This window comes from Microcaecilia unicolor, chromosome 1, assembly GCF_901765095.1.
Source record: "Microcaecilia unicolor chromosome 1, aMicUni1.1, whole genome shotgun sequence".
NCBI lineage: Eukaryota > Metazoa > Chordata > Amphibia > Gymnophiona > Siphonopidae > Microcaecilia > Microcaecilia unicolor.
Window position 1 is genome coordinate 48,645,166 of NC_044031.1, and position 24,844 is coordinate 48,670,009.

Sequence of the window (24,844 nt, forward strand, 5' to 3'; positions counted from 1 at the left end):
TTCTTAGCTTCCAGAGTGTTCTGAAGTCTTCCTTTGCGACTGAGGTTATTTGGTCATCGAGTGTCAGGTTTTGGTATAGAATGACTCCCAGGATTTTTATTGCTTTCTAATGGGAAGCTTGTTTGGTCAGTAGCAAAAGTGTGGTAGGGTATGGGGCGAAAGGAACTCAATATAACCAGGAATTTGGTTTTCTCTCTATTTAGCTTTAACCTGAAGTTGGAGGCCCAGGTCTTCGTTGTGTCTAGGCCAGTTCGAATCCTGTCTGTTATGTCGGTTAGGTCACCCAAGAAAGGTATGTATATTGTCACGTCATCTGCATAGATGTTTGATTTCAGTGTCAGCTCTTCTAGCTCGTTGCCAAGTGGTGCTGTCTTGATATTAAATAGTGTTGGGGACAGTGGAGATCCATGTGGTACATCACAGCCATATGACCAGGGGAGTGAAATGTTAGATGCTGATTTGACTTGATATGATCTGGATTTGAGTAAACTGGTGAACCATCTAAGTACCGGGCCTCCAAGGCCATTGTAGTCCATTAGGTAGAGGAGTATAGAATGGTCAACTATGTCAAAAACGCTTGACATATTGAATTGGAATATACTGATATTCCACTTTCCTTTGCTTGTTACTGATGTTGTTGACCAGTGATAGAAAAACAGATTCCGTGCTTTGGTGAAGTCTGACACCTGACTGGAAGGGGTGGAGGATGGAGTTCTGAGATAGGTAATCAATTGTTTGTTTGGTGACTGTTCCTACCATGACCTTGATAGGAGTGGGATGGATGCCACTGGTCTGTAATTTGTTGTTCTTTTTGGCTATGGTGTGTGTTAGGATTGGGGTAAGCATTATGTTTTGCCTTGATCTCCAGTAAATGACCTTCTTGTAGTGAGTAAGAGATATGGAGGCATATTTTCAAAGCACTTAGTCTTCCAAAGTTCCATAGAAACCTATGGAACTTTGGAAGGCTAAGTGCTTTGAAAATATGCCTCATGTTCAGTTAGTAACTCTGTAAACCAGGAAGGGGCACATCTCATTAGAGGGGTGTGAGATTTTGTATATTTTTAAAGGGAGATTTGGATTTCGAAGGTTGATGGTATTGTGAAAGAGGTCCAGGTTCTGTCAGCTCATACTGCTTTGTTGTATGGTGTCCTGTGGACTAGGTAGTACTCTAGCGGGAGAGTGGTCAATGGAAGGCCTGATCTAATGTTATCCACTTTCTGTCTGAAATAATGGGCTAGGTCCACGGCATTCAGAGGAACTTTGTTTGTGGCTACCATGGTTTGAGTGTCAAGTAGATTGTTTACTAGTCCGTAAAGTTTTTTGATGTTGGGGTGGCCAGATCCTATGTAAGTGTCGTAAAACTTCGATTTGGCTTGTTTGATAAGGTGTTTGTAGGACCTTACTGTTTGTCTCAATGTGTCTTTATTTTATGTTGTGTTTTCTTTGACCTATTTTCTTTCTAGTCATCAGCAGAGTCTTTTGATGATCAGCAGCTCTTTGTTAAACAAGGGGGACGATCAATGATTACGTTTGTTTTTCAGTTGTACAGGGGCAATTTCATCTAGTGTGGCCAGGCTCTGGAGGTCCCAGTTTATGATGAAGTCTGTGTTTCTGGGTTCCAGTGGTGGTTAGGTTGAGGTTTTATCCCATAATTCAGTAGCTTTAATCTTACCTCTTGTGGGACTTCTTTACAGTTTAGGGTGCAGGTGAGTTTATTGTGGCCTGACCAGGTGATGTCTGATATGAATATGTCTTTGTGTATCAATAGTCTGTGCGTGAAAAGATCTAGTAGGTGGCCCTTGCAGTGTGTTGAGGTCTTGACTGATTTGGTGATTTTCCAGGACATTAGGAAGTTAAGGACTTACTGGGTATGTGGGTCATCGTGATTGTCTAGGTGAACATTATGTCTCCTACAGCAGTACATTGGAGTGGGTAGTACATATTTTGGAAATGAATTCTGTGAAGTCATCTCTGGCTTTGGCCCAGCTGCTGGGTGGTCTGTAGAATAATGAGCATCAGAGTGTCTCCTTGAGTGTAGGATCACTTATAGTGAATGCTAGGATTTCTAGAGACAAACTACTGAGATTTGATACTGTCGTAACGTTTAGGAATGCCTTATCGACAACAGCTAGGCCGCCTCCTCTTTTTGAGGTCCGAGTGATATGTAGTATCTTGTAGCCTGGGAGGCATACGTCATTCAGTATCGGGTCGTCCTCTGTGTGCAGCCGGATCTTCTTCTTCCACCCACGCTCTGAGTTCAGATTCGTTGGCAACAGAGTAGGCATTTACGTAAGCTAGTGGTATTGATAAATAGGAGGTGGGGTCATCAGTGTCACATTTAATGGTTATTGTTGGCGTTTAGGGTTTTGTGTGTGCCTGTGTTGGCGCTTTACAGGTCTTCTTTGGTAGATTGGCTTCCAGTGTTAAGATGTTGGTGATAGGGGGTATTGTTCCAGTTGTGTACTGTGGCTCTTTTAATTTTCCTTCGCGGCTGCACTGATTCTTTGATTCCCGCTGGAGGAAGTTATTTTTGGCATCAGAGTTCGTTGTGCTCTTGTTTCCCGGCACAGTTTCGGCAGACATGGCGGGCACTTCCAATTCCTTTGCAGTTCTCACTCAGAACACATTGGCATCAACAGTGGCAGCCATCTTTGATCCCTACAGGTCTCTCTCACTTGATGAGATTTCTTCTCCTAAATCAGCTGCTGGTACTTCAGGGGGACTAGCACTGGGTCCTCACACTTCCTCACTGACGTCTGTAGAGGCACCAGTGCAGGTACCCTTTACACCCGAATTTGTCCTTCTCATTCATCAAGCCTAGTTGTTAAAACAGACCTTTCCTGTGGCTGGCTGTCAGCAATAAGGTGCAGAGTCTCAGGCAGCAGCTTCTGCTGCAAAAAGGAGACATGGGGAGTCCATTCCTGACATGGATCCTATCTCTCCCCAATCTTCCCCTGTCTCAGAGGGGGGCTTGTTGGTGGTATCTTTCCATTCTCTTTTGCTTGAGCCCCTGGAGAAAGAGGAGCTGCCTCTGGATGACCCCTCTGCTGTAAGGTTGTTTGATAGGGAAGAGTTGCCTGCCTTTATCACTAGGGCTTTAGAGATCCTTAACATCTCCACTCATTCTCAGCCTGCGACAGACCCTAACCCCATGATGGCTAGTACAGAAAAGCCTCCTAAGTCCTTTCCAATACATGAGGCTATGCATGAGTTAATTTCTGCACAGTGAGCCTTAAGGTGGCCGGAGTGATGCTCTGCTTGTGCCCTATCTCTCCAGAGGAGTTAGAAAAATTGAGGTTACTTAGGGTTGATGCCTTAGTGGCAAATGTGACCAAAAAGACAGCCCTTCCCGTTGAAGGAGGAACTGCTCTTAAGGATGCTCAGAACAGAAAATTGGAGTCTGCATTAAAACTTTCCTTTGTAATCTCTGCTTTGTCTCTTCAGGCGTCTATCTGTAGTTCTTCCATGGCCAGAGCTTGTGTAAGCTGGGTTCAGCAGGCTGCTGATACCTTCTCTGAGGCTGATGGTTCCTCCTTGCTGGAGTTTCTTGCCATGGAAACAGGTTTTGGTTTATTTGGCTGACACCTTATACAATGTTATTAGGGTTTTGACTAAGCAAATAGCTTTGTCGGTCATGGCTTTGCGCCTATTATGGCTGCAGCACTAGTCATAGGATGCTGCTTCTAAACAGTTCCTTACTAAGCTTCCCTTTAAAAGTAAGCTTCTCTTTGGGGAGGACCAAAGTTAGTTAAAGACTTGGGAGATACAAAGGCCCAGCATTTGCCAGAAGACAAGTCTTGCTCATCTTTCAGGTCATCTCAGTTTTGTCCTTATCTCAAGGATGTGATGCATTACATGCCTGGGCAGGCGTCTACTTATCAGACAGCCAGATATCAAATGAAGCAGCCTTTTTGTAATGACAAAAGAGCTTCCCATCAATCTTCCAGGCCTGTCCCTGCCTCTCATGCTTCACAATGATGGGATGCCGGTCTGCTCTTCATCACAGCTCATCGGAGGTCGTCTTTCAAACTTTTACGATAAGTGGACCAAGATAATGTCGGATCCAGATGTGCATTTCCTTACTGGCATCAACCATCTTAAGCCTCCTCTTCGCTCTCCATGTCCTGAGTGGAATCTTAACTTGGTTCTGAAAGCTCTTCAAACTGCTCCCTTTGAGACAATGAGGAAGGCTACCCCCAGTGATCTTATGTTGAAGACAGTTTTTCTGGTAGCAATCACTTCAGACAACAGAATTTCAGAACTGCAAACGTCATGCTGAGATCCCTTCCTCCACTTTTCTAAAGCGAGATTCTCTATTTGAACAGTGCTGTCCTTTCATCTGAAGATTCTATTGGTGTTTCACCTCAACCAGTCTTTGTTTCTCCCCTTCTTCAGGGGAGATCATCAGAGAAGGTTGCAAGCTAGAGTTTTCTTCTCCATTCGCACATTTTTTTCTTGGACTCCCTGTGCAAAACTTTGCACAGAAGGACATCAGTGGCTTCCATGGTGCAAGATCTAATTTTCTTGGGAGCCATCTTTCCAGTTCCTCTTCCAGAATGGGGGCAAGTCACGTCAAAATTCTTTACCCTACTCCCACACAGCACAGCTCTGAAATTCTGGATTTATGGCCTGCTGACAGGGGATGGCTTTGCCTATCTACAGATTAAGCAGAATGGGGGCAAGGTCATTATTCCATCTGTTTTGTTCCTTTCGTCTGGTTCTTGACCTAAAATGATTGAACCATTTTCTTCGAGTTTGGCATTTCCGCATGGAGACCTTGCATTCTGTGATGCTGGCAATGCGTCCGGGGGAATTATTTACTTTTCTGGACAAAGAGACATACTTCCACATCCTCATTTGGCCTCCGCATCATCACTTCTTGCACTTTGCTGTTCTCAGCAAACAGTTCTAATTTTGAATGATGCCTTTCAGTCTGTTGACGGCTCCCAGAACCTTTTCCAAGGTGATGATAGTGGTGGCAGCATTCTTGAAGTGAGAAGGGATCAGTGCTCATCCCTACTGGCTGATCAGGGTGTCATCCTTCCAGGAAAGCCTCTCCGTCACCTCTTGTGTTATAGCTATTCTTCAGTTGGTCGGTTGGGTCATCAACCTTTCCAAGAGTCAATTGTAGCCATTTCAGACTCTGGAGTATTTGAGGGTCTGTTTTGACACTCAACAAGGCAAGGTTTTCCTTCAGGATCTGAGGACATTCAAGATTCAAGGACAAATTTGTCACTTGCTTTAGATCCAAAACCATCGCACTTGGGATTATGTCCAAGTCCTGGGCTCAATGGTGACGACTCTTGATGTAGTTCCCAGGGCCAGGTCTCACATGAGACCTCTCCAGCAGTTGCTCTTGTTCTGCTGGTCTCTGATGTCACAGGATTACAGCCTTTATTTGTTTTGGACCCCCCCCCCCCCCCCAAGATGACATCCAGCATGACGTGGTTGCTTGACTCGAGCAATCTCCTACAGAGCACCACATTGTCCACACCATAGGTTGGTAGTAGTGACAAATGCCAGTCTTCACCCCAATGCTCAGGGACTTTGGTGTGAGGTAGAGAATGACATGGGGACAAAGCTTGTCCCCACCCCGTCTGCACGATTTCTGTCTCCGTCCCCCACGGATTTTGTTTCTGTCCCCATGGGTTTGTCCCCATCCCATCCCCACAGGCCTTGTCTCCCCACCCCAACACGTTTGCTTGTTTTTCCAAAAAATCAAAATATTGTCATCTGCATCACTCAAACATAAAATAACAGCGGAGATTAGGTGTAGACGCCGGTAATTGGGAAGCAAAACCGGTGCTGGGCAGACTTCTACGGTCTATACCCTGATCTTGACTGAATAGGTACAGATGGACTGGAGTGTACATTTTAAGAGGTTTTGACATTAGCTTCAGAACTTTTAGTACAAGAACAGTGCTGGGCAGACTTCTACAGTCTGTACTCTCAGAATGGCAAGGACAAATCAAACTCGATTATAAAGTATCACATGCCATGTAAAATGAATATATCTTGTTGGGCAGACTGGATGGACCGTGCAGGTCTTTATCTTCTATCATTTACTATGTTACTATGTTAACAGTCCAGTTCATTAACAGGCTTCAAACTAAAAAATGACACAGGGACAAAATTTGTCCCTGTCCCCATAGACTCTGTTCTTGCCCCGTCCCTGCGGGCTCTGTCCCTGTCCCCATCCCCGCAATTATCACGGGCCCCCTTCCCCGTGTCATTCTCTAGTCTGCGGTCGAAGCCTAGTGGCCCATCAGTTGTCTGACACAGAAGGCAGTCAGATTGGCTCTTCAGACCTTTCAGCGCACCTCTCGCTCTGGAGGCTCGTCAGTTGATTCAGTGGGCGGAACAGTTTGTGCCCATGCTTTCAGTGACTCACATTATCAGGAGCTTAAACATCTGAGCGGACTATCTCAGCAGAAATCCCTTGGACCCAGGGGAATGGACATTGTCAGACACCGCTTTCTGCTTGATTTTGTGGAAATGGGGGATGGCAGTGCTCGACCTGATGGAGTCCTGCCACAACGCAAGGGTACCTTGATTCTTCAGCAGAAACAGAGAGTTCAGTTCGAAGGACATAGATGCTCTGATTCAGCAACGGCTGGAGAAAAAAGATGCTCTACATCTTTCCTCCATAGCCAGTGATTGGACAGGTGCTACGCAGAGTGTTGCTTCATCCAAGCCTGGTGATTCTCATAGCGCCCAACTGTCCAAGGAGACCTTGGTATGTGGATCTGATTCAGCTGCTGGTGGACAAGCCATTTCACCTCTCCTGTCCCATGGTCCCATCTAGATGGAGGATCCCTCCCTCTTTGGTCTTACGGCTTTGGTTATTGAGAGCTCAAAGTTAAGGAAGAAGGATTATTTGGAGGATATGATGTCAACGTTGCTTCAGGCATGGAAGCATCCAACATCTTCAGCGTATGCTCAAGTCTGGAGATTGCTCTCTCCGAACACTAGGACTCAAAACAATCTCTCCCTTCCATTCATTCCTGCCTCATGTTCTAGCCTTCTTGAATGAAGGTTAAAGGAAGGGCCTAATGTACAGTTCTCTTTGAGTGCAGGTAGCTGCGTTATCCTGCTGTTGGGGTCATCTGTCCAATTCCTCATTGGTGGATCATCCAGATGTTGTGCGTTTCCTTAATGGAGTCGACCCTCCTCTTTGCTCTCTATGTCCTGAGTGGAACCTTAACTTGGTGCTGAAAGCTCTTCAGACCGCTCCCTTTGAGCCAGTGAGGAAGGCTACACTCAATGATCTTACGTTGAAGACAGTTTTTTTGGTAGCAATCACTTAAGCCAGAAGAATTTCAGAACTGCAAGCGTTGTCATGCTGAGATCTCTTCCTCTGCTTTTCTGAAGTGAGGCTCTCTATTCGAACAGTGCTGTCCTTTCATCTGAAGATTCTATTGGCGTTTCACTTCAACCAGCCCTTGTTTCTCCAGGAAAGAGGATTACAGGAAGGATTTTAGCAAGTTACATTTCCTGGATGTCCATCGCATTCTTCGTCATTATCTTGAGTTTACTAACGAGTTTTTCCGATTAAACCAAATAAGGGAAATGCAGCTTCTAAGGCTATTGTAGTGTTCTGGATTAAAGAGTCCATTTCATCGGTTTACACTTTTGCAGGGCAAGCATCTCCTCTTTCTTACTCCACCAGGGCACTTTCCATTTCTTGGACAGAATCTCATGCTTTTTCTCTGGAGGAGATTTGTAGATCGGCTACATGGTTCTCCTTGCATACTTTTTCTAATAACTATTGTGTGCATGTGGTGGCGCAATTGGACATCACGTTTGGGATCTCTGTTTCAGCCATTGTTTTTGTTTCCCACCTTCATTGAAGACTGCTTTAATATATCCCATCAGTTTCTGAATTCATCTGCTGTGATGACAAGGAAGGCAAAATTATGTCTTACCTGATCATTTTCTTTCCTTTACTCTGTTGGTTTCTCTGTTTGGGTTAGCAATTTTGCAGTTCAGTTACTTCATATAGCAATTCTAGGTGCATTTTGCTGTGTTTTCTGGGGAAGAAGAAGTACTGTGCTTTCACATTCTTGGTTTTCTTCTGCTTTCTTATGATAAATACTGACCGACCAGAATGCATACCGTCCTGTATGACAGAGTTCAGTTGTGTACTCTATCTCCACCTGCTGGTAGATGGTCATAACCCATCGGTTTCTGGATTCATCTGCTATGACTAAAGGAAAGAAAATTATCAGGTAAGATAACATTTTTCCATTTGGGGGGTAATTTTATACAAGGGAAACTGTCATCTTTTTAATGTCTATTTTATAAAGGTAGAGTCACAGCATGCGTTACTGACAAATGTAAAAAACACTTTTGGTTTATTTGGGGACCTTATGTGCAAAGCCTTCCCTCTTGAGCATGCAGCTTAATTATTTATTTATATTCCAAATCTTTCCAAAATATATTTAAAACAAGTCTTAACACAAACAGCGCTTTTCAGCAACTCACATTACAAGATTTTCATTCCAGTTACCCATCCAACATAGCATAATGTTTTGTACATCACTGCATCAAGGATTAAAAATAAAGTTCATCAAAATCATTTTCAAATCCACTATTAGGAGACTTCTACATTTTATTCTATAACCTCAGTGCTTCTTTGTTGAGCTTCATAGTCTGATTAATACAATCTGCCATATTGGAAAGGAGAGGCGATCTTTCCACAATACTCATTGACGTCTTAGGCAGGGGCGTAGCCAGACACCCAATTTTGTGTGGGCCTGGGCCCAAGATGGGTGGGCAGAAGAGCCCCACCCCATCCCATAGGTGATTTGGTCTCTCCTCTCGCCTGCATGCCATATGGTCTCTCAAATATCCCTCCTCTCCTGCACACCTTTTAAATTTCAGATTTTCAGTGAGGAGCAACTAATACACACTACTCATGTAGGCCCCACATCCTTCCCACTGATGCAGCTTCCTGTTTGCGCATAGGCGGGAATACATCAGAGGGAAGGCTGTGGGGCTGGTGTAAGCAGTATCTATTAGTCGCTGCTTCCTGCAGGCGAAGATCTGCTATTTATAAGGTATGCAAGAGGGACAGTTGTTCGGAGTTTTCAGCTTGGGAATCTCTGCCGGCCACATCATAGCTGTGCTGCTACTGGTGGGCCTGAGCTCAAGCCCACCCTTGGCTACGCCACTGGTCTTAGGAAAATTTGGCCCAGCCTCTATCTCAACTGCCCACATATCGCTCTCCAAAACTCAAGGCTTCAGGCTGTTTCTAATGTATTTATTTATTTTATTGGAAATTTGTTCACACTTCTTCAGTAGTAGCTCAAAGTGAGTTACGTTCAGGTACACTAGGCATTTCCCTGTCCCTGGAGTGATTACAATCTCTTTGTACATGAGACAATGAAGGGTTAAGTGACTTGGCAAAGGTCACAAGGAGCAGGTTTTGAACTGGACTAAAATCTGAACAAACAAATTGATAGGACCAGTCATTGGAGAAGAAACTTAAGTGTTTGATATTGTTTTCCCCTTTCATTGTGCATTGCATAGCTTCCCAAACCAGTTCTCAGTTGTGCTATCAACCATCTTGATTCTGCTCTGCCCTCCTGCCCGCCTGATGCAAGTTTATTTTAATACTCATTCATTCCTAATTGTTGTTGTATATGCAGAGAAAAGAAAATCTGTGTGTTAGGTGTGCTTGATATACAGGGAGGGGCATATGCATGAAGGACCCTATGTTATAAACCTTAGGGCTCTGTCTTTTTGTCTTTAACCACTTACTTGCCAGAAAAAGGACACAACGATTGGTCTGTCAAGGCATGAAGTTCCACTCACTATAAAATGTGATCTGTAAGGCATGAACTGAGCCATAAAGATGATTCAGACTCCTGACTAGCATACTGTATGATAGAGGCACCTATGAGGAGGAAGGGCTACAGCATAGCAGATTTTTTTGACTGTGCCCAAGTCACACTAGCAAGATATGGGATGTGCATTTTCTTTGTGGATCTTCCTATGCAAAAAAGGAATAGTTGTCATGAACAAAATATTTTCTTCCCTCAGCTGTCAAATACATACATGCCAAAACAGAGTGGTTACATTTTGCTAAAAATTCCTACTTAGGCTGTGGTGTTATACATCATTAAGACTTTGAATAGCAACTGGTTCGGCTCCTCTTGCAAACTTATGCATCTAAGAGCCCCACAGAAAAACAAAGAGGACTCCAACCCATGTTACGCCGTCCAACAAGACGAAAAAGAAGAGTTACTCAAACCAGCAGAGCTCTCATTATATCGCAAAAACATTCAAGATTTTACACTTCTTAAATTTCACACCATCTATCACACTCTCCTGATATCTGAAAAATATTGTTCTTTCTTCCTGCATCCTTTTCAGAGTTGCTATGCAATTTTTTTTTTTTTAATTTTGTTACATTTGTACCCCGCGCTTTCTCACTCATGGCAGGCTCAATGCGGCTTACATGGGGCAATGGAGGGTTAAGTGACTTGCCCAGAGTCACAAGGAGCTGCCTGTGCCTGAAGTGGGAATCAAACTCACTTCAATGAAAAAGCTGAGAGGTTTTCAGTGTTGATGCCATAAAATCCTGTATAGTGTGCATCTTGGTATTTTCTCTTTTGTTTCTCATGTAGGCATACCCTACTGATCCAACTTCAGTAACTGAACTCAGCAACACAACAAAACCATAACCTGCAATGAACAATATATCACTCTTCTTCTCTTGATTCTCTAATGTTCTGTAACAACATTACTCTGTATTTGTTTCATCACCGGAGGTGGCTAACACCTCACGGTACTATGTAAGCCACATTAAGCCTGCAAATAAGTGGGAAAATGTGGGGTACAAATGCAACAAATAAATAAATGCCTTATCCTAGTGTACTTTGGGATTTGTAGTGTTACTGTATCAGTGCAAATCTCAGAAATGCTTTGAAGTGGGAATGGAAAAACTACTACTACTACTTAACATTTCTAGAGCACTACTAGGGTTACGCAGCGCTGTACAGATTAACATAAATTGACATAAAGGACAGTCCCTGCTCCAAGGAGCTTACAATCTAAAGGGCGAAATGTCAAGTAGGGGCAGTCCAGGTTTCCTGAATAGAGGTATGATGGTTAGGTGCCGAAGGCGACATTGAAGAGGTGGGCTTTGAGCAAGGCTTTGAAGATGGGCAGGGAGGGGGCCTGGCGTATGGGCTCAGGGAGATTATTCCAGGCATGGGGTGAGGCGAGGCAGAAAGGGCGGAGCCTGGAGTTGGCGGTGGTGGAGAAGGGTACTGAGAGGAGGGATTTGTCTTGAGAACGGAGGTTATGGGTAGGAATGTAAGGGGAGATGAGGGTAGAGAGGTAGGGAGGGGCTGTAGATCGAGTGCATTTGTAGGTTAAAAAGAGAAGCTTAAACTGTATGCGGTACCTGATCGGTAAAAAACAAACAAACCAGTGGACCAGTCAAGGCTCCCTGTGAACCAGTTGGGTGACTAGACTTTTGGAGGTCACATTTGTTCTCTGTCTACCCAGTGGTACATTCCTGGTGGTGAGGACGGTGTTTTCTTGAGCTGTGTAATGCAGAATGACAGAAAATTAGTTTTGGCTTGCATTTTCTTTTAGGTCTTGGTGCCAGGCTATGTGAAGCAATCAGAGATGAATATCCCCTGGGTTACATTCTTTCTGTGACAGTGGCACCTCACCAGACTGGAGAGAGTCCTCTTCAAAACTACAATTCCTTGCTGAGTCTCTCTTGGCTGCAGAGGTATAGTAGCAAATTGGTGCAAAATTTGTTGCCTTCCTGATATAAGTTCAAATTCATTATAAGTTTGATATTGATACAGTTTGTCTTAACATTTTCCATTATTTGGACAGTTCCCTCTGCTTGGTCGCACAGAATTTAGCTTGATTTTTTTGGGGAAAAAAAAGGTGGTTTCGGAGTAATTCCTATGGCATAGCAGAATTTGTAGCCAGTAAGCACTGCTATTGAGTTCACACTGGATAAAGTTAGGTGACCAAGTCAGTCCAACAAAGACCATCCTAATGTTATCCATGAATATTTGGCTACATTTACCCACACAACACAAACAAATACCACTAATAGTGTAAGTTGAAGCAGGAAAAGCCTCGGAGTATATTTTTGAGTTGATGTTTCTGGTTTTATGTTCACACAGTAATATTAAAGCCATTAAAGTATAGAATTGGAGGTTATTATGCCAATGATTAAGAGCAGTCATACAGCAAGGTTTTGTACAAGGGTGTGCTCTGAGGCTTACCCATCAACTTAAACTATTAGTGGTATATCTTTGTGATTTGTATGAATTATAGTAACTAACACTTGTCTTATTTTGGAGGGGGGGGGGGGTTGTAGTTATTATACTTTGTTTTTACACACACACAGAGGGTGCAGTTTTCAAAGAGCCCATTTTTGCATGTGAAATACTCTAAGGAGGTTTATGGGGTGTTTTCTTTTGGCCCTGATTGGTAGACATAAATAACATAGGACCCCTTTTACCAAACTCTGAAAAAAGGAGGCCAGTGCTGGCGTCGGCATATGTTTTAACACGCACGCCGAGGCCCCCTTTTACCGCAGCTGGTAAAAGAGAAGTCTCACTTTCCAACAGGAATTGTCTGGGCAGCAAGTAAAGCAGTTGCACGGTCATTTCGGGGGGGGGGGGGGAGCCCTTACTGCCACCCGTTGAAGTGACGTTAAGGGCTCCCGCATTAACCCAGCGGTAACCAGGCAGCATGCGGCACTGCCCAATTACCGCCGGGTACACTCCGGCACTACAAAAATAAATAAATAAATTTTTGTAGCGCTGGAAATGATGGCACGCTAGTGGTGGGAAGTACCACCGGGCTGCTGTGGTAGCCCAGTGGTACTTCCTGTATAGCGATCGGTAAGCCCGCATTGGACTTGCTTGCTGCCACTTAGTAAAAGGAGCCCATAGTCAGCTACCTAGAGCATCAGATTTTGAAGGTGCCAAATACCCAGGCTTATTTTAGAGCCATATGCATGTTTGGTTCAAAAGACTGTGGCATTATGGCCTTTCTCTGCTCTTTTTCTGGCTCTCCAGTTTTTGGCTCTCCAGTTTTTGGGGTCTCTGACACTCTCCTTAACTCCCAACCTCTGTTTGGTCTTGTCTAAAGCAGGGGTGTAGCCACGGGCGGGCCCGGGTGGGCCTGGGCCCACCAAATTTGGGGTCAGGCCCGCCCAGCAGCACAGCGATTCCGGAGGCTCCGGTCCCCATCATCGTCCCTTCCTCCGTGGCGTGAGGCAACTTTCACCCCATCTTCCCTCACCCTCACCCTCGCAGGCCCGCCCAGCAGCGATTCCGATCGCACGCAGCTTCTTCGCTTGATTCTTTGAGTAAACGAAGATCTCTAGGTATATCTTCTGTTTTAAACATTGGATTAGAGTGGCACTGTGAAGGTCTGTATGAACCAAGTCTTTATGTAACGCCAATAATGCTGATCAATTTGAAGTTGAACCTATAACTCCACCACTGCCTCCTGCATCATCATCAAACATATAAACGGCGAGTGACCGTACTCACTCGCAAATGCGCAGTAGAGACCTTCTCTGCCCCGCCCCCACGTCAATACGTGATGACGGGGGGCGGAACACAGAGGGTCTGTACTGCGCATTGCTGAGGGAGGGACACCGCCGTCTAACGCTCCCCCCACCCGAGTCGCCGCCGCCACCCACCTTCTACCCGGTCGGGCCCTCGCTCCACTATTGAAACAGCGAGGGTCCGGGAACGCAGCACTGAGCTCTGCTGAGCTGCCGACATCGCCCTTCCTTCTTCTCTGCCTCTGTCCCGCCCTCGACGACGTTACGTCACACGAGGGCAGGACAGGCAGAGAAGAAGAACGAAGGCCGACGTCAGCAGCTCAGCAGAGCTCAGTGCTGCGTTCACGGACCCTCGCTGTTTCAATAGCGGAGCGAGGGCCCAGCCGGGTGGAAGGTGGGTGGTGACGGCTTGGTGGGGGGGAGGCGCGAACTCGGAGGGGGAGGGGCAGCGGCGAACTCGGCGGTGGGGGCGGGCCTTTCAACCCTCCCCCCCTTCCTATAATAGCCCGTTTTTACGGGCTCAAAGTCTAGTACAACTATAAAAGGCAAAGTGAAGCAGGGAGAGGGGAACATCTCTGTTTTTGTTGTTGGGGGAGCCAAACAAACCATTGTGTCTACTATTTACTACTACTATTTAGCATTTCTATAGCGCTACAAGGCGTACGCAGCGCTGCACAAACATAGAAAAAAGACAGTCCCTGCTCAAAGAGCTTACAATCTAATAGACAAAAAAAAAAAAAGTAATCAAATCAATTAATGTGAGGTGGAGGTAGGGCAGAGCAGAGAAAATTTTGTGCCCACCCACTTTGGGCTCAGGCCCACCCAAAACTGGCTGTCTGGCTACGCCACTGAAGCTGCCAAAATCTTTAAAATCCAACCTTGATTTTGTCCACGGTCCCCATGTTCCCTAATTGGGCAAAAGATTGGGAGGGCTATGGCCCCAGTGGCCCACCCTGTTTCACTACCTGTGGGATCTTGGTCCATCTACCTATCCCATGATCTCTGACCTGCTTCAGGCTCTCTCCATTTCTCCTCTTTGACATGGCCAGAACTGACCAACCGACCTGTATATTTCTTAAATCAATCTCCCCCCCACCCCACACACTTTTCTTCTGGCCCCTAATCCTCTTTCCTCTTCCTACTCCTTTGGCCCCCTTTTCTTAAGGTTTATGTCATTTGATTAACTGATGTCTTTTAATGGACATCAAGATGGTGTACATGCAATAAATCTAAGGAATACAAAAAATAGAGCAGACTAATGCATAACAGGAGAAAGATTATTATTAGCATTTGTATAGCGCTACCAGATGCAAGCAATGCTGAACACCTGACACAGAGAGACAGTCCCTGCTCAATAGAGCTTACAATCTAAAATAATACAGAAAGAGAAGAAAAAACCTTCCCCTCCCTACCTTAATACAGCAGCCATCTCCTTTGGATGGTGCCGTGAACTGACACCACAGAATTATTACACCTCACATATTCTGTTTCTTTCTGTTACTTCCCCATTGGGATAACAGTATACACAGCAGTGTTTGATTTTTTTTAAAGCAATAAAAGCCTAAAAGTCACTGTTCAGTGTTTGTTTAAAAAAAAAAAAAGGAGGGCAGGGGTGGGAAAAATGCAACCCACCATTGAATTTTATGCTACCCACAAGACCATGAGAAGTATACAAAGAAAACTTCATTAACCAGAGTTTTGTCAGTTTTTAATACTGTATTTTGTAAATGTTTTCAGAATAGCCACTCTTGCAAGTTGTTTCCATCATTTTTAGTTAAATTTTTACCATTTATTAGCACAGAAGGTCTATAGAGTTCCAGTTCTGAAATTATGTAATATTGCAGCCTGCCTGGGATAGTACTGACATTAATTCAGCTCTCTGTGTATAAAGGTTGCCTACCTCTGGGTTAGAGTCCAGGAGACCAGTTGTTAAAATCATTGTTTAGTGTTTGATTTATTTAGAAAGCAGATAGCGCCTAGCAGAACAGTTATTAATGTCACAATTTGGTCTTTAATTCCCACCAACCTATGCTATGCCTAATTGTTTCTTTTATAGGATTTTCCACCCAATTAGGAATATAAGATTTTAAATTGTGATACCGTCATCAGATAGTAGTTAGCTCTTAGTAATACAGTGTTTTTAAGGTCCTTTAGGAAAGCCTAAAATAGCATAACATATAGCCAGTAAGCTTAAGGGACTTATTTTATTTTACATATTCTTACTTCCATAGTAACCTTAATTAACAGCCCACCAATACTAAGATGCAGGCAGCAGTCCAGCACAAGATGGGGGCTGTCCAGTCTTTTGCACTGAATGTCACATGTTTGATTATCTCCCCATTGTGGACAGGTTACATGTGTGTAGTTGGTGCAAAGAGCTCCTAGCACTCAGGAAACGGGTCCAGTCCCTGAGTAGCAGATTTGGAGGAGCTCGGGCAGAGAGATATGAAGAGGAAACCTTCAGGGACCTAGCAAAGAAGTCCCACCTCCAGTCTGGCTACCCCTGTGCTGCCATAGTTAGAGTTAAAATTATCAGTAATATAGATAGCTGGGTGGCTGGTGGATGTGAGGATTGCTTGGTCACTTGTTTGCCTGGTGCGAAATTGGTGGATAGTGCTGGGAAGGAGCCATTTGTTTTGGTACATGAGGGTACAACAACTTAGGAAAATGTGGGAGGGAGGTTCTGGAAGCCAAATATAGGCTCTTAGGTAGAAAGTTGAAATCCAGAACCTCCAGGGTAGCATTTTCAGAAGTGCTCCCCATTCCATGCACAGGACAAGGAGCAGGCAGAGCTCTGGAGTCTCAATGCATAGATGATATGATAGTGCAGGGATGAGGAATTTAAATTTAAGAACTGGACAGCATTCTGAGGAAGGGGGAGCCTATTTCAAAAATATGGGCTTTACCTTAACCAGGGTGAAGCCAGGCTGCTGGCACTAACGTTTAAAAAGGAGATAGAGCAACTTTTAAACTAGAATCTGGGAAAGAGCCAACATTCGCTCAGGAGCGCATGGCTTGAAGCAAGAGATCTTTAAAGGATACTTTCAAAACAGGGAAGCTAGGACCTCACAATAGAGATGTTGCAACAAAGTCAAAAGTACGTCAGGAGCTTTTAAGGGGAGAGCAAATTAACCCTGTCAACTGCCAAGCAGCTTATAGGTACAAACACACTTTGAGATGTCTGTGTATACAAATGCTAGAAGCCTGAAAAATATGATAGTAGCATTAGATTTATAGCACTAAATGAAGAGGAAGATATAATAGGCGTCTCAAAGACCTGGTGGAAGGAGGATATCTAATGGGACACTGGATTACCAGGGTACAAATTTAATTGCAATGATAGGGTGGTTCAAATTGGAGAGGGAATGGATGGCACTTGTAAATGGGCCCGCTGCTCCGGTACGGGGGAAGAAGCCGCCTCCCGCGAATAGCAAGATCTTCACAAACTGCCACCAGTGGATACTTCAAAACATTCCTTTATTTGCCAGGTTAATGACCAAAACTTCACTCCAGAGCCCTGGGTTAGGGCTTCAAAGGCAGGGCTGTTCTGCCTTGCTTAGTACACCAGCCCACTTAACACAAAGTCTCTGCCCCCTTCCCTGGTGGGGGATGCAATAGTCTTTTTGAAATCCCTTCTTTTTGCCAAAGTCAGTAGCAAACAAACAGTACTTGCCCCCAAGCAGGATTTCTCACTTCCCACCAGGCAGTCCACCTTCATAAACAAGCCTTTCAAGTTCAATGTCCTGCTGTGGATTGGAACTGGTTAAAAGATAGAGAATAGAGAGTAGGGTTAAATGGCCAGTCCTCTCAATGGAGGAAGATGAATAGTGGAGTGCATCAAGGATCTATACAGGGATTGGTGGTTTTTAACATATTTATAAATGATCTGGAAACGGAAATGATGAGTGAGGTGATCAGACTTGCAGATGACACAAAACTATTCAAAGTTTTTAAATCTTATGCGGACTGCAAGAAATTGCAGGAGCACTTTGGGAGTCTAGAAGTCTGGGCATCTAACTGGCAGATGAAATTTAATATAAACAAATGCAAAGTGATGCCCATTGGGAAGGAAAACCCAAATTATAGCTACATGATGCTATAAACAGCGCTTGCTAAAGTCTCCAGTGATCTGTTCCTGGCCAGATCCAAAGGTCTCTATTCTATCCTCATCCTTCTCGATCTATCTGCTGCTTTTGACACTGTTGATCACAGCCTACTCCTTGACATGCTGTCCTCACTTGGATTTCAGGGCTCTGTTCTTTCCTGGTTTTCTTCTTATCTCTCCCAGCGTACCTTTAGTGTATACTCTAGTGGATCCTCTTCTACTTCTATCCCACTGTCAGTTGCTGTACCTCAGGGATCTGTCAAGGGACCTCTTCTTTTCTGCATCTATACTTCTTCCCTTGGTACTCTGATCTCATCCCATGGTTTTCAGTATCATCTTTACGCTGATGACTCCCAGATCTACATCTCCACACCAGAAATCTCAGCTGAAATCCAGGCCAAACTATCAGCCTGCCTGTCTGACATTGCTGCCTAGATGTCTCAGCGCCATCTGAAACTAAACATGACCAAGACTGAGCTTCTTATCTTTCCCCCTAAAACAACCTCTCCTCTTCCTCCATTCTCTATTTCTGTGGATAACACTCTCATCCTTCCTGTCTCATCAACTCGTAAACTTGGGGTCATCTTCGACTTCTCCCTCTCCTTCTCTGCACATATTCAACAGACTGCTAAAACCTGTCGTTTCTTTCTCTATAATATCAGCAAAATTCGCCCTTTCCTTTCTGAGCACACTACCAGAACCCTCATCCACACTCTTATCACCTCTCGCTTAGACTATTGCAACTTGCTTCTCACAGGTCTCCCACTTAGCCATCTCTCTCCTCCTCTTCAATCTGTTCAAAATTCTGCTGCACGACTAATATTCCGCCAGTGTCGATATGCTCATATTAGCCCTCTCCTCAAGTCACTTCACTGGCTTCCTATCCGTTTCCGCATATAGTTCAAACTCCTCTTATTGACTTATAAGTGCAGCTCCTCAGTACCTCTCCACTCTCATCTCTCCCTACATTATTCCCCGGGAACTCCATTCACTGGGTAAATCTCTCTTATCTGCACCCTTCTCCTCCACTGCTAACTCCAGACTCCGTTCCTTTTATCTTGCTGCACCTTATGCCTGGAATAGACTTCCTGAGCCGGTACGTCAAGCTCCATCTCTGGCCATCTTCAAATCTAAGCTAAAAGCCCACCTTTTTGATGCTGCTTTTAACTCCTAACCCTTATTTACTTGTTCAGAACCCTTATTTTATCATCCTCACTTTAATATTCCCTTATCTCTTGTTTGTCCTGTTTGTCTGTCCTAATTAGATTGTAAGCTCTGTCGAGCAGGCACTGTCTCTTCATGTTCAAGTGTACAGCGCTGCATACGTCTAGTAGCGCTATAGAAATGATAAGTAGTAGTAGTTCCACATTAGGAGTCGCCACTAAAGAAAGTAGTTTAGGTGCCATCATGCATAATATGTTGACTTCTGCTCAGTGACCAGCAGCAGCCAAAAAAAAAGCAAACAATGTTAGGAATCATTAGGGAAGGAATAAAGAATTAAAAAAAAAATCATAATGCCTTTGTATCGCTCCATGGTAAGACTGCACCTTGAGTTTTGTATGCAGTTATGGTCACCGCATCTCAAAGAAAGATACAGTAGAATTAGAAAAGGTACAGAGAGGGGTGACCAAAATGATTAAGGGGATGGAACAACTCTGAGGAAAGACTAAAGAGGTTAGGGCTCTTCAGCTTGGAGAAGACAGCCGGGGGGAGATTTGATTGAGGTCTACAGAATCCTGACAAGTGGAATGAGTAAAGTGAATCAATTGTTTTACTCTTTCAAAAAGTACAAAGTCTAGGGGGACACACCATGAAGTTACATGGTAACACATTTAAAACAAATAGAAGTAAATATTTTTTTATTCAATGTATAGTTAAGCTCTGGAACCCACTACCAAATTACTGAAAGCAATTAATGTAGCTGGGTTTTAAAAAGTTTGAACAAACTCCTAGAGGAAAAATCCATAAATCATTGTTAAGGTAGATCTGGGAAAAGCCACAGCTTATCCCTGGGGTTAAGTAACCTGAAATCTTGCTACTTTTTGGGACTCTTACAGGTACTTGTGACCTAGACTGGTCTCCGTTGTAAACAGAATACTGGGCTAGTTGGACCCTTGGTTTGACCCAGTATGGCAATTATGTTCTTATGTACTACCACATCTCACATGTTATCCCAGGGTGATCATAATGATTAAAGTGATATCCCTCTGTTAAGCAGACAAATCAGCATTTTACTCTTAGAAAACTGGCACCACAACCAAAGCCATGCTTTTTGCAGGGGCATAATGTTCTGTCACTGATAATTGCATTCCAAATGCATTTAATTTGCCTCCTACACAAGCATCCATCTGATCATTCACAATATAGGATAGTTTGGATTCTACTCAGACTAGAGTCATTTGTCTTGTGGAATGTAATAGCTCAATAGCTATGAAGACAAATGAGCAATATTATTATGACACTGTGATATGTAATTCGTACCACATTGAAAGGGCTATTACTGTAAACGTACATTATGCCTTGCAGCATTGCACCAGTATGGGATACAGTTGGATTATTGAAGAATTGCATCATCATTGGATGCATTTTAAATACTAAAATAAGTTTGTGTAATACTGACACTGTTTACAGTTTTCATTTGGGCACTCATTGCACTTAAATCATTTGGACCTACGATTGATATAAGAGAATGCTTGGCAGCATTGACAACACTGTGAATTAAATTCACTAAAGCTGTTGATTGTCCTGTTCGCTGACGGCCCATAATAATTTTTAAGTGCATTTTTGAGTGATTATTTCTTTAATGCTGTGATAGTGTGATTCTGTTTTGGATTTTCACTGCATGTGATTTTGTTATTGCATTGTTGAAAAAGCATCGCTTTACCTATATGTAATGCTTCTGTGGTCTGAAACTTATTTACAATTCAAAGGAATGAGCATGATTATACATGAAAAACAGGACAGTACTTATGCAAAGTGCTGTCTGAACACGCCTGTGACTTTGTCCCTTGACCCATGGCTGCTGGAAACCAGGTGAGATATGAGAGTCCAGGCCATCCTTTCATTTTTTTTGTGGTTCTATTTTCTGTTATTTACACCAGTTGTCTGAGCTCCTGCTGCTTGCCACTGTCAGAAATAGAACAATAGGTAGGAGAGACCTTGTGGACTAACTACGTATGATAATTATATTTGAAAGAATTCAGTGTTATAAATGACCAGTTTGTTGTCTTGCCTTCTTTCCTTAGGTATGCAGATGGAGTCCTCTTATTCCATAACGATGATGTTTTGAAGAAGACATCAGCTCTGCTGAGGAACACCACAGCAGCAGTGCCCACTGGCACCCAACCTCAGATTTCCTTCTCATCCATGAACACTTACATTGCCTCCTGCCTGGCTGGGTTGATGTACCCCATCAACATGTTCAAGACAGGAAGGTAATTGGCGTTGTCATCAGTAGAATACAGCTGCTTCAGTGTTAGTGATGATCTGATGTGTTTATTTTCACTAATGGATGTGAAATTTTGTAGTGCATCTAGTTTCTGAATCAAAGAAATGGTGAAAGCACCAGGAAGGTATCAGATAATGATGGATTTTGCTAAGATCATCCCCAGGCAGCAACAATGTCAGTACAATGCTGCCAACCCCCACTGTCTCCCCCCCCCCCATCTCCACTGCTACCCTCCTGCCTACCCAAGAGCTCAGAGGTTCCACTTTATCCAAGACATCTTTCTCAGGCTGCAACGGGCCTGGGGGAAAACTCAGGTGCCTAGCTCCATTTGTTGTTCTGTGCAGTGAGTGGAACATGTGATTCTCCGAGGACAAGCAGGTTTATAGATATTCACAACTGGGTGACGCTGACCCACTTCACCTGGTCCGGTACTTATGAAAAGCATAAGTAGAGCTTTGTGGCGTGCAAGACATGCTCCACTGCGAATGCACAAGTGCCTTCTCACTCGCCGCAAGAATGCAGTCTCCTCATTTCTTTTTCAACCATGGTGAGGAGAGGGCATGTTTTTTTACCATCTCCTCACATCACTCAGTCCAAAAGAGCTTTATTGCGCCTTTCGGCGATTTTTTTTTCATTATTAATTCAATTCAGTTTCAATTTAGGTCATATATACCGCTAATATCCCCTGTTTAGGGTTCAGTGCAGTTTACATCATCTGTGAGACAAAGTTAATGCAATATTATAAGAAGGACATAGAAGTGAGTATAAAATTATAAGTGAGACCTTGAGGTGATTGCAGTCTTATTGGTAGGGTGCAAAGTTATATAACACTGTAGAGTATGATTGTGGTGGATATAACATTTGAGAGTCCTTAAATTGTGTTCCCACTTGTGGAACCCCCTTCATTTGTTTTTCTGTTATATTTTTGGTTTATTTTGCCAGGTTTTAAGTTTGCTTTCTTTCTCGTCGTTATTCAGCCACATTTAGACCTTGACTTCGGCTGGGATTTTTTACTTCACTTTTTGCCATGCCTTGCCCCTTTCATCGGCACCATCGTTTTGTATAATTTAGCCAAGAAACTTTTTCCTTCCATGTCCATGAAGGTTCCCAGTGGCTTTAAGTGCTGTACCTGGTGCAATCAGACAATCTCTGGGAAGGACACCCATTCTTGGTGTCTTCGGTGTCTTGGTCTGACCATAGTCCCACTAACTGTGTTTTCTGTCTTCGCATGTAGAAGAGGACCCAGGTTTACAGAGAGGCTCAGCGAGAGAGGAATTTTGGAGCCAGGTCCCGTTCCTCGACGTCTGCATCATCATCAAGGTCAAAGGAGTCGGCATCGATGTTGAGTGTCACATCGGTAAGCATGGCTGCTGTTAGACACTTAGACACTGGGAGCAGTGAAGCATCGAGTGGGTCTCTACCTGCCTCGAGGCCTCCTGCTGTGCAGGGTCCCCAGGAACATCCATTGTCGGACCTGACCCCAAGGCGACCTGTGAATTCTATGTCATCCTTGTTGGCACCGAGGAGCCTTGGTGACACACTTCGGGCAAAGACCAAGAAGCATCATCATTGATTGCCCTCCACGCATGTTGCCTGGAACTCCGGACCATCGAAAGATTCAGCACCTGAGAAGCGTTGATGCCAGTAGCACCGCTCTCCCTCCATACAGGAGATGCCGATGCGTCGGTCTCCCAGTAGCCAAGACCCAGTTCCTGCATCGACCCCAGCAGCTCTGCAACCTAAGCCTGAACCAGCACCCCAGCCTTTCCCAGTGTCAGCCCTTGCTCCTTGAGCTGCTAGATGGCCTAATGTAATGGTGTGCATCAACATCGGGGGTGCTTGCGCCTACCCTTTGTATCGTTGCGGCGCCACTTGGCCCTCAGCCTGAGGTGCAGCCTCCAACGCATGCGCTCTGGTGTCGACTGTCACCCAAGCCGGCACTCCCTCGACACTGGTAGAGGAAGCCTCACTAGAGTCGAGGCGGGAACCAACTTCTGTACACCATTGTCGATGACATGGTTCCTCCACGTCGAGGCAGGTTCGGTCTTGACACTCCCATCAGGACGTATTGTCTGACACAGAAGAAGAACGCTCTTGGGATTCAGAGGAGGATACCAGGTACTTTTCCTCGGATGAATCCTATGGCATTCCCTCTGAACCCTCCCCTCCACTTGAAAGTAGAATGTCTCTGAAGAGCCTTTCATTCCTTTCTTTTTTTCAAGGAAATGGCTGATGCCGTTCCATTTCCTTTGGAAGTGGAGAATGAGCCAGGGCCAAGATACTCGAGGTCCTGGACTACCCGTCTCCTCCTAGGGAGGTTTTAAATGTCCCTCTCCACGAGGTACTTTAGGAAGTCCTCATTAGGAACTGGGAGTCTCCTCTGTCATGCCTAAGAAGATCAATAACATGTACCGGATCCAGAGTACATCATCTGTGAGATGTACTATTTTTTGTCTATTAGATTGTAAGCTCTTTGAGCAGGGACTGTCTTTCTTCTATGTTTGTGCAGCGCTGCGTACGCCTTGTAGCGCTATAGAAATGCTAAATAGTAGTAGTAGTAGTAGTACACTGGTTTTGACAAGCCTCAGTTGCCTTACAATTCCATGGAGGTTGAATCTGCTCTCAAAAGAGCCAGGAGTTCCAGGGACTATGCCTCGGCGCCTCCAGGTAGAGAAGCTAGAACCCTGGATTCTTTTGGGAGTAAGATGTACCAGGTTTCAATGCTCATCTCCCGAATACAATCATACCAGCTCTTCACGAGTGTCTACTTGCGAAATTTGGTGCGCAAGTTGTCGGACTTGGCTGAGATGCTCCTTCCAGAGCAAGCCAAGTCACTTCGTCAGTTGGTCAAGCAGCAGAAGGCGTGTCGAAAGTTTTTGGCCAGGGACACTTACGACACTTTTGATGTGGCATTCAGGATCTCTGCACAGAGTATAGCAATGTACAGACTCTCATGATTGCATGTTTCTGACTTGGAACATTCTGTTCAGCAGAGGTTAGCAGAGTTCCCATGCCGGGGGGGGGGGGGGGGGGGGGGGGGATAACCTTTTTGGCGAGAAGGTTGAGGAGGTCACTGACCAAATCAAAAATCATACTTATACCATCTCTTCTCTCTCCCGCCGGGCACCTTCTGCATCTACCTCCTCAGCTAGGAGCACTTTTGGCAAGCCAAGAAGGAGTTCCTATTACTATCAAAGACGTAGGACAAACCCTTCATCTCACCAGCCTTGTCAGGCTCAACCCCAGCATGCTTGTTCATGTCAACAGCGTATGCCAAAGGCCCCTGCTGCTCCCCAGGCAAAGCAAAGGACGAGCTTTTGACAGGCTCCAGCAGAGCATAGCTGCAGTAAAAGTCTCTGTCCTGGACAATTTGACGGTTGGGAGGAGGCTGAAGTTTTTCCACGTTAGGTGGCCCCTTATAACCTCCAACCGGTGGGTTCTTCAAATAGTCCATCTCAGATACGCACTCAATTGGTATCAAAAACCTCCAAATTATGCACTGAGAGCTCATTCCTTCAGCTCTCAGCAGAAGCTGGTACTTGCAGAAGAACTCTCAGCCCTTCTGAAGGCCTATTCGGTCAAGCCCATTTCACCAGAGGAGGAAGGGCGGGGATTCTATTCCAGGTACTTCCTTGTGCAAAAGAAAACGGGGGATGTGTCCCATCCTAGACCTAAGGGCCCTGAACAAATTTCTAGTCCGAGAAAAGTTCAGAATGGTTTCCCTGGGCGCCCT

The 24,844-nt window shown here is 44.6% G+C and overlaps 1 protein-coding gene across 4 annotated transcripts in view; it reads left to right on the forward strand.

The window, feature by feature from the left end:
- Positions 1 to 24,844, forward strand: part of LOC115465994 (tubulin delta chain-like) — a 145,908-nt gene that overhangs the window by 78,804 nt on the left and 42,260 nt on the right. For all 4 annotated transcript variants that reach the window (XM_030196945.1, XM_030196953.1, XM_030196928.1 and 1 more), the window contains 2 exons: positions 11,608 to 11,749; positions 20,909 to 21,097. In XM_030196945.1, the coding sequence (XP_030052805.1) occupies positions 11,608 to 11,749; positions 20,909 to 21,097 (331 nt within the window). The remainder of the gene's footprint in view (positions 1 to 11,607; positions 11,750 to 20,908; positions 21,098 to 24,844) is intronic.